The 9,530-nt window shown below is 42.2% G+C and overlaps 1 protein-coding gene across 1 annotated transcript; it reads left to right on the top strand.

Annotated features, from left to right (window-relative positions):
* Window positions 1-42: 42 nt before the first annotated feature.
* On the top strand, window positions 43-9,480 carry LOC121190963 (LIM domain kinase 1-like). Its single transcript, XM_041051985.1, has 15 exons — window positions 43-318; window positions 2,389-2,527; window positions 3,313-3,422; window positions 3,563-3,736; window positions 3,860-3,965; window positions 4,092-4,363; window positions 4,438-4,627; window positions 4,772-4,858; window positions 5,259-5,390; window positions 5,478-5,537; window positions 5,647-5,712; window positions 5,933-6,119; window positions 6,715-6,770; window positions 6,928-7,085; window positions 7,412-9,480. Exons 1-15 carry the CDS (start codon window positions 245-247, stop codon window positions 8,013-8,015), a joined length of 2,415 nt encoding a protein of 804 aa, XP_040907919.1. The 5' UTR covers window positions 43-244; the 3' UTR covers window positions 8,016-9,480.
* The last annotated feature ends 50 nt before the right edge of the window (window positions 9,481-9,530 follow it).

Genomic DNA, 9,530 nt, shown 5'->3' with positions numbered 1-9,530 from the left:
GGGAGACTGGCCAGCTGGTGTCAGGGGGTCAGAGTTTTTTCTCACACAGCTAATCTGCACATTAGAGAGGGAACTCGTACACACAGGAAGTCTGAGCGCATGGAGAGAGAGAGTAAAAAACAAAAAAAAGAAATGACAACGCCTGCTACCGCTCACAGCAGAGTACATGTATGATCCGCTCATGAACAGATGCAGCTAAGAAGCTCTCTCTAACCCTAACTCTGGGTGGATTGTTTCTGAGTGAATGTCGTCTATTGGTGAACTGACAGGCAGAATGTCACGGCGGGACCAGAGGTTTCGGAGAGGAATGAAAGGACGGTAAGAGCCTCTGTTGTTAACTGGTGAGATGTGCATGTACAAATGAGAGAAAAAAAGAGCACGAAGGAGTGAGTGAAAGTCAGCGAAACAGAGTCTAAGAAAAGCGTAGCACGATATCTGTGATACTTCCTCAAAAAGAAGTCTGCCGTGGCAAACACATACACGAGCAACCCCTGCTTCAACAGTCTCTCTACTGTCGCATCAACTATGAAAATGTGTATGAGTAGTTTATGAAATCATAACAGTAGGGAGTATTACTGCCTTGTGAGGTACAGAAGCAGGCAAAAGTACAATCCATAACTACATGTTTTCTGTATGTTTCTTTTGATTCTCATTTGCTTAACCCCGCCAACAACTACTCTTCCTCGGGTCTATATTAAAACATGCACACAGAATAAGCTCCAAATGCACACATTTATGCCACATACATAACACCATTGACAATATTCCTGTAACACCCAACACAATACAACTGGGTCAAAAACAAAGGTTTCCTTTAAAAACTACTTTTTTTTTTTAAAGGAAGTCCAGCAGATCAACACAGACAAAACACGGAGGAAACCATGGCAGGAGAAAACATCAGAAGATTCTTAACATTTGACCTAGGTTAACATCCTGACTTCATGACATGTTTGTTTTATGTACACCAGGTGCTAGTGTGTCCACAGCTCCACATTTAGAGACACAGGGACAGATCTTAGAACAAAGAGGGGGTTTACGAATGGCTAAAGAATAAGAATAAGCTGCAGCATGAGCCAGATGAAGAGAATACCTTCAAGAGGAGAAACTGAGAAATGTGAGGAGATGAGTGGCAGCACGACACAGAGAGAGGACATATCGTCTGGATATATGCCTGTGCTGATTCCACGGTTTTCTCACAACCAGATGTTCAAGCGGAATTGCACATGTGAAGCTGAAAGGTTCCACATCCGTCACCAGCGGCACAATAACAAAGATATGAGGTCAAAAATAAACCTGCAGCTGTCTGATGTATTTATTATTTAATTATTTCCTCAGTAACAAATAAGAGGCAGGTCTTACAGACGTCTAACAGTACTTCCCATTGTGCACAATAAGCCCAGCATCTGTTAAGACTAGAGACTGCCAATTACAGTTGCGTAACAAGATTTTAGGCCGCAGTGAAGTGAAATGCTGTCATTTCACTGCAGTGAAATGCTGTCATTGAATGTCTCTCACATTTGACATAACTGAGTCCCTCCCTGACTTTATTTTCAATAGTAAGGAAAGCTTTTCATTCCCTATTGTAAGAGCAGCATGGCATTTACAGTTGAGGCTAGGAGAAGGGAAACAGAGAGCTGTACTCAGTCCAGGAAGTCACCTCCCACTCCGGCTGTAGTGTTGGACAGATAAGAAAATAGTTTTTTTATTGTACATAGTTACTATTATAAATACAGTATTACCCTGATGCCACAGAAAGAACTGCACCTACACTACATTTAAGGAACCAGTGGGTTTTAAGTGTCATAGTGTCTGCACTTTGTTTAGTTCTCTCTCTCACTGTGTGGGTGTGGCCACAGGAAACTAACACTAAGTTACAGTGTTTCTGTGAAAACATGTGACTGACCACTGACCAAACAAGAGTAGTCCTTCTGTCATGGTGACATTAGCAATTTGACATCTGTAGTGCATCATTTCAACATCATCCCTGCTGTGATGGTAACTGTACTTCTTCAAGGCGTGTGATGGAGGAACAGCAACAACTTGATGTCTCAACCTCGATTCATGACTAATAAAAGAATGACATTGTCACTCACAACAAGCAGGGTCAACCAGGTCAAGAGGGGAAAGGAACTGGGTATCAGTGACATGGTATACAGCGTGTCAGGAAACAAGGCCAAACTGAAGAAAATAATTTATAGTCCAGTTGACCTGGAAATGTTCTACCTGATCCTGCGTGAGACGACCTAACAGGTCGACTCTCCTCGAGTCTCGTGTTCCTTCACCGATGAGGCTCACGTTGCTTTGCGTGGACACACCCCTAATAGAGTATCTATTGTCTCACCATCGCCATCCTAATCCCTGTCTTTCTTGCATCCCTCTTGTCTTTAGGTGTTGTGAATGTGGCTGTATCCTGTCTCACTGGTACTATGAAAGAGAGGGACAGCTCTTCTGTAAGAAGCACTACTGGGCCCGTTATGGAGAGCACTGCCACGGCTGCAAGGACACCATCTCAACAGGACTCATTATGGTGATATGACAATCCTTTTTTTTGTTTTTTTTTTAAATGCTAGATGATCAAAATGGAGGGTTAACGCCTTGTACCACAAAGCAATGAAAACAAAACAATTCCTTACTAAAGTCTTTTTGTCTGTGCAGTCTGTACACCTTACTGTACACGTACTGCAGGACTACATTAGAGGAATGGCTCATTTCCTGAATAGTTTTTGCCATCTGGCTTCACTTTGTGATGTTGACTAACATTCCATTACAATTAGTCACAACAACACAGTTAAAGACTCGATAAAATGCCCCGAGCCAAAGTCACTTAGGCTGATAATCCCCCGTTTTTCTGCTAACTCAGCCCAAAACATCTTGAACTTAGCCAGTAGCAAACCGACTGATAGCTGGTGGATGAATTTAAAAATGGGTGTTTTATTGATCAGTCAGAACCAACTAACAAGTAGCCATACAAACATGAAATACGTACATTATGTAATATTCATAGATTGAAAGTATGGCCTCAGCATGTTACAACAGTTATTCATATTCAAAGCCTTCCTGCCTCTTGGTTCCCTCCTGATTTGAAAATAAATGCTCCCCCCCCTCTTTCAACTCTCAAACCAGAGGATATCCTCTGAAAACATCCTGACACTACATGGCCCTGATGCAGGAATGTACAGAAAGAACTCCTACAATTCAGAGCTGCATTTGGCCTGTCACGTCTGACCTCACCAAATTTCATGTTGCAAAAATCAGTATTATCCCCTTGGCCTCTGCATTGTGTTTTACGGGACTGCCTCCCTGTATAAACAGGTTGCTGGAGAGCAGAAGTACCACCCTGAATGCTTCACTTGTATGAGCTGCGATATGTTCATTGGAGATGGAGACACTTACACGCTTGTCGAACACACCAAACTCTACTGGTAAGTTTGAAACAGAAAGAAAGTGTCGTATGTGAGAAGCTATAATTGCAACTGAAATAGAAATAGAAAAGGTGCCAAACATATTTCTGATTCTGATGCGTGTTCTTACCTTCTACCCCCTCACTTTCTCTATTCTGCAGTGGTCACTGTTTCCGTCAGGGTGCGGTATCAGCTGCAAGGTCAGCTTCTCCTCTTACCAAGAGTCCCCACATGGTGGCGCTGGTGTCCTTCCCTCCTCATGCAGGCGGCCAACGAGGCCTGACTGTGGCCACCGACCTCAATCAAGACAAAAGTCCTCTTGTCACTGTGACAGAGTGAGTTTAAGTAGCACAAGTTTTAGTTTAATTAGCGCTAAACCTGATCCACCCCCCCCCCCCCTTTTTTTTGTCTTACCCCACCCTTCCTTCACCCATTCACTAATTCTTACTCTCCCTCAGGTTAGATTCAGCTGTCCTCAGTCCAGATCTGCTGTCCTCTGTCCACACTGGTGATCAAGTCCTGGAGGTCAACGGCATTCCTGTAAGGAACATTTCCCCAGATGAGGTAAGTCTCAAACCACCTACTGATTTAGTAATAATATTGTAAGTATAAGTAAGACGTAGCATCCAAAAAACATTACTTAATAAGAAATACTGAAAAACCACAACATCGTCACAACATTTCCCCTAGATACACCGTGTGATCCAGGACACAAACAGACCACTGCAGCTGACCATTGAGCACAACCCACAGTCTCCTGCTGACCTCCTTCACTCAAACGATCCCCAGGACAACATCAGCTGTCCTGAACCCTGTGTCCGCAGCAAACTTTCTTCAACCCGCAAACTCCCGAGTCTGGAGGAAGAGCCAAGTCCAGGGGAGGAGACAGATGAACAAATTAGGATGAGCCTCTCACCGCCTCAGCACCAGGGAACCATGGGATTGCGATCCAGACACATCCTGTAAGTGCTGACTACTGACCTACTTTGATTCATCATTCCTTTCTCTTTGTCTAAATCTTTCTTTCCTTTGCCAGGCGCAGCTGTAGTATAGATAAGTGCCCTTTGTCCCCTGGAGCACTGTCGCTTTTAACTCAAAGGAGGGACATGGTTCGCTCAGAGTCTCTTCGCGTGGACCCCGGAGAGCGGACCCACCGCATCTTCAGACCTTCAGACCTCATCCATGGAGAAGTGCTTGGCAAGGGCTGCTTTGGACAGGCTGTCAAGGTACCACAGTTACCTTTTTCCATCACACCGTCCGTGTCATTTTTTTTAATGGGTGACTTTCTCAAAATATTTCAAACAACTGAAAGTCCAGTTGTCAGTTCTTTGTAAGATTGATTTTAACCAGCCAACTTGTTTCTCGTCAAGGTAACACATCAGGAGACAGGAGAGGTGATGGTGATGAAAGAGTTGATCAGTTTTGACGAAGAGACACAGAAGACTTTCTTAAAGGAGGTAAGTGGTCATCGGAGCAGGAAAGGCTTCATGTTTGAAGATGTAAGTAGCTGGGAAACTTACATTTTTTATGCTCAGATGCGCTGAACGTACAACAAATTAAGCTCACACTGCAAACTCATTTTCACCAAATCTAGAAGTGGTGAGTTTGCTTATGTGTCTATAGAGCTACAAAAAACACACAGTATATTTGAAATCTAAGGACTCTGAGTTAAGGAATATGGCTGCTCTTTGCCACTGAAACCCACTGCAGGTAGTAAGCTGGTAAAAGAGCTGAGTTTTATTAAGAATGTTCCCCAGAACAGTTTTACCAACTTATACCATCAAGAGGGTTAGTTGACCATCTCACGTTTCATGTTGCTATAATGTCATGAGGCACATCTCCACTGAATTTGTACAGGTGAAGGTGATGCGCTGTCTGGACCATCCCAATGTCCTGAAGTTCATTGGACTATTTTATAAGGACAAACGAATAAACTTCGTCTCTGAATACATCCAGGGAGGAACTCTCCGGGAGACCATCACGAAAATGGTAAGTTAAAATAGGTTTTTATGTTTCTTCATGAGTACTGTGAGAGTGCACAGATAATGTACGTTGATCATGACCGTCTTGTCGTAGGACAAGGACTTTCCTTGGAATATAAGAGTGGGCTATGCCAAAGACATTGCAGCTGGAATGGTGAGTCTTTTTCTGGTAAATGTTCTGAAAATAAAAGATTAAAATCCAAAAATTATTTCTTAATCTGGTACAAACTTTACCTAATTTATATAACATCTCTCCTTCTAAGGCCTATCTACACTCCATGAATGTTATCCACCGAGATCTAAACTCACACAACTGCCTGGTCAGAGAGGTAAACAAGTGGTTCCATCACAAATCTCCATTTCAAACCTGACATGTGCTGCAGTGTTATATTAACATGAGTTAATGTGTTGCGACTACATTAAATTAAAAAATGCTACACAAAGCACAGACTACCATAACCTTACTGTGGGTTTGCTCTTTAATCTAAAAAAAAAAAAACCCTTCATTAAATGTTCTTTACATTTCTTTCTTTGCGTCTGCTTGTTTAGAACCAGTCTGTGGTGGTGGCAGACTTTGGACTAGCCAGGCTGGTGATGGAGGAGAGGAATCAGAGCAGAACGTTGTCTATGGAGCGGCCTGCAAAGGGGACACTGTCAGAGCTCCGCAGGCCTGACCGGAGGAAACGGTATACTGTTGTAGGAAACCCCTACTGGATGGCCCCTGAGATGATCCATGGTGAGTGCATAAGGTTTCAGGCTATCAATTACAGCAGGGATACACAGAGTGTTTCCCTGTTCTGACACTTTCAGTAGCCTGGACTAACTTTTGGGAACAACTGTATTAGATAACATGATGAGAGATTGTATTGTAAGCCTAATTTCCTTTTCTGGATTGTAGCAAGCAACAGAAGGAAAATACTGAAGTATAAGGAAATAAACAGAAATAGCACAAAAAAAAAAAATAATTCTGATTATGAGTGAAGGATTTTGGGAGTCAAGTGAAACCCAACAACATATCAGGGTGAAGATTCATATTTGATTTAAACGTTAAAAGTATTTTTTTCGTTTTCATTTTTAAATAAAGTGTTGTGAACATTTGGGTTTGACACAAGTATAAATACTCAGAGTGAAATTTCTGAACTAACCTCAAACTTCCTCTTGATACCACAAGTACCAGAGAATGTGTGAAATGTGCAAAAAGGGAGTCATTACGGATTGGTCCAATAGCAGGTCTAATATGAATACACTGATCTGTACATCTCCAGCATGGGTTTGCATGGGACAGTAAAGATGTGCTTCAAATTTTCAAAACTATTCTCTGCTCCTCTCAGGAAAAACCTATGATGAGCGGGTGGACATTTTTTCCTTTGGTATCATGATATGTGAGGTAAGATCATCTAGGAAGAGTAAAATACTCCTAGAAATATTATGTACTTTATTTCTAGGAATTCAGCCTACATCATCTATATTTTATCCACATTAATCAAGCATGTTTTCAGTTTTAAAGCTGAGTATGTGCATTACCTTTCTCCGTCTGTCTTTAGATAATAGGCAGAGTGAGTGCTGACCCTGACTACCTTCCCCGGACAAATGACTTTGGGCTAAACGTACCTGGTTTCCTGCAGCAGTACCACCCTCCACAGTGCCCCTTAGCCTTCCTGCCACTGGCCGTCCTCTGCTGTGACATGGACGCTGATAAACGGTAGGACTGCACAACTCCAGCACAATGGCACACCTAAATTTCCATAAAGCTAAATATAAGCTAGAACAAGTATAAAGTATACTGTATCATAATGACTGATGTGTGAAGCCACACACAGCTTTTAGCTTTGATGCAGGGTTCTTGGGCTGTGAGATGCTCAAACAATGAATCCTGAACCAAGCACTAGATTTCAAAAATCAAACCAAACTAAGACAATTCAGAATATTGTAATAGTGTAGAGTCTAAATATTTAGACAATGCAAAACTGCAGTGGAGCATGTAAAGCCCTACAGCCTCTACTTACCACAACTATTTCACTCTTTCAGACCTTCTTTTTCAAAGCTGGAGGAGTGGCTGGAGAATCTGCTGATGCACCTGGACATCGGTCTGCCTTTGCTCTCTGAGTTAGAGCAGCTCCGTAAAGCCTTCTGGCAAAACCGTAACCACCAAAACCACTCCCACAACCAGGACAACACCCTTAATTCTCAAGAACAAACCCACTGCTCACAGCCACAAAGACAGAGCCCTGACTCTAAGCGACGTTCAGACAATGCAAATAACTACTCAGAGCCCAATCACCTCACTCAAAGCCAAGACCAAAACAGCACACCTCACAGCCATTTGGGTGGACAGCAGCACACACATGACAATCATGACGTGAGGACCGAGCACAACCACTCCCGTTTGAGCAGAGAATGTATGAACCACTCACAAGACAAGAGCCAGTGTTGCAGGTCTATGAGCACAGACTCAGAACATAACGGGTCTGAAACCTTTGAACACAACAACCACTCAGGACATCCAAAGGCCCAGCACCAGCCCTCACAACCACTGGAGGTCAATAGTTCACTCCAAGATCAGTCTAACGGGCACAGGAGGACATGCAGAGTACTGTGGGAGAGATCTACAGAGGACAGCTCTTTTCTCTGATTGTTTAATTTGATGGCCAAGAAAGGATGCATCGACAGATCCCGCCGTTAAGAGTTAAAACACCATACGAACATGCTGGTGCCTTCTCAAACAACTGGAAGAGACCTGAAAGAACCATAAAGCTATATGCGGAGGACTAATGCATGCAAAACCTGCAGAGACATTAAACCAATGAACACTGAGTAGCTGCCTAACACATTACATTTGCCTCATATTGTTCTGTGAATCAGTATTTATGTAGTTTCAACTAGAGCTTGGCCAATACTGGATTTAGTTAATACCCATGTGAAATATAGGCTGGTATTTATTTGTTTAGTACATAACAGAAGCATATTTTTTGACAGGGATTACTTAATTCCCAAAAATCTGTCAGTGCTCTCAGATGGACAGTCTACAACACTGTTTATGAATGACCTCAAACATATTTTTTGCATCTCTATATTATAATTTCACTTTATTTATTGGCCAACAAGCATAATGATATTGGTATATCTGTGATGGGCTAAAACTGGCCAATTTGTCGGAAGGGCTCTAGATTCAACTTTTCCCAGAAGCTGTGAAACACATGGCACTTTACACTTTAAGCTACATTGCATGGGTCTTATTTATCAGAATGCCTCACGTATTTCTGTTAAAAATGGTCGGACCACATCCAACACACTCAGCTGTGAACATATAACGACTTTCCTGGACAACTGTAGTTGTTCTTAATAAAGAAAATAATAAAATCATATGACTAAATTTTGATCACTATTTAACATACATTACAAAATGCAGTCCGTGCATTTAACATGGAAGACGGCAAAAGTGACCACACATTTTTGGCGTGTCCATGTTTCACACAGAGTATACATCATTAACAATAACAATGGAGATTAATTAACTATGAATACCAATTATAGTACTTAACAGAAAATCTGTATATGAACTAAAACAGTTAAGTCCTGTAGGCTTGATATATAGCTATAAAAAATGGCAAGCTAATTAAGTTAAAATACATAATTAAGTATTTACACACTGGCTGCCCGGTTAAGTCAGAAGGTAGAGCACGACACTCAGTCTCTCGGGGTCTTGGGTTTGAGCCCCATTCCGGGCGACACCGCCTGCCCTGGGCCCACCACCCGTGGGAGGACGTCGGTGCATTGCGGACTGAGTGGCAGCCACCCCCGCGAACTGGGCCTGGACTCAGATAAACGGGAGATGATGACATGACATTTACACACTGGAAAAGATGATTAAGGTTAAACAGTGGATAAAGTCAATAGATGTTTTAATCATTTCAAACTAACTGTATCCATTCGGTTCAGTTGTGATCTGAAAATCTAGAAAACACCTCAGTGAAGATGAAAGTAAACAGGATGCGCCTGATCGCAGTTTGCAGTACCACTGCGAAAGGTCTGCCTACTTCTTTAAGTTTCCACTTTTGATTTTTTTAAAATAAATTTACAAATTGTCTAAAAACATGCATTCACTTTGTCACCGTGAGTTCTTGAGTGCAGTCTGATGGCAGTTTTA

The sequence above is a fragment of the Toxotes jaculatrix genome, chromosome 12, assembly GCF_017976425.1.
Source record: "Toxotes jaculatrix isolate fToxJac2 chromosome 12, fToxJac2.pri, whole genome shotgun sequence".
Classification (NCBI taxonomy): domain Eukaryota; kingdom Metazoa; phylum Chordata; class Actinopteri; family Toxotidae; genus Toxotes; species Toxotes jaculatrix.
Note: the sequence above shows the minus strand (reverse complement) of the source record. Positions and strands in the feature narration are given on the sequence as shown.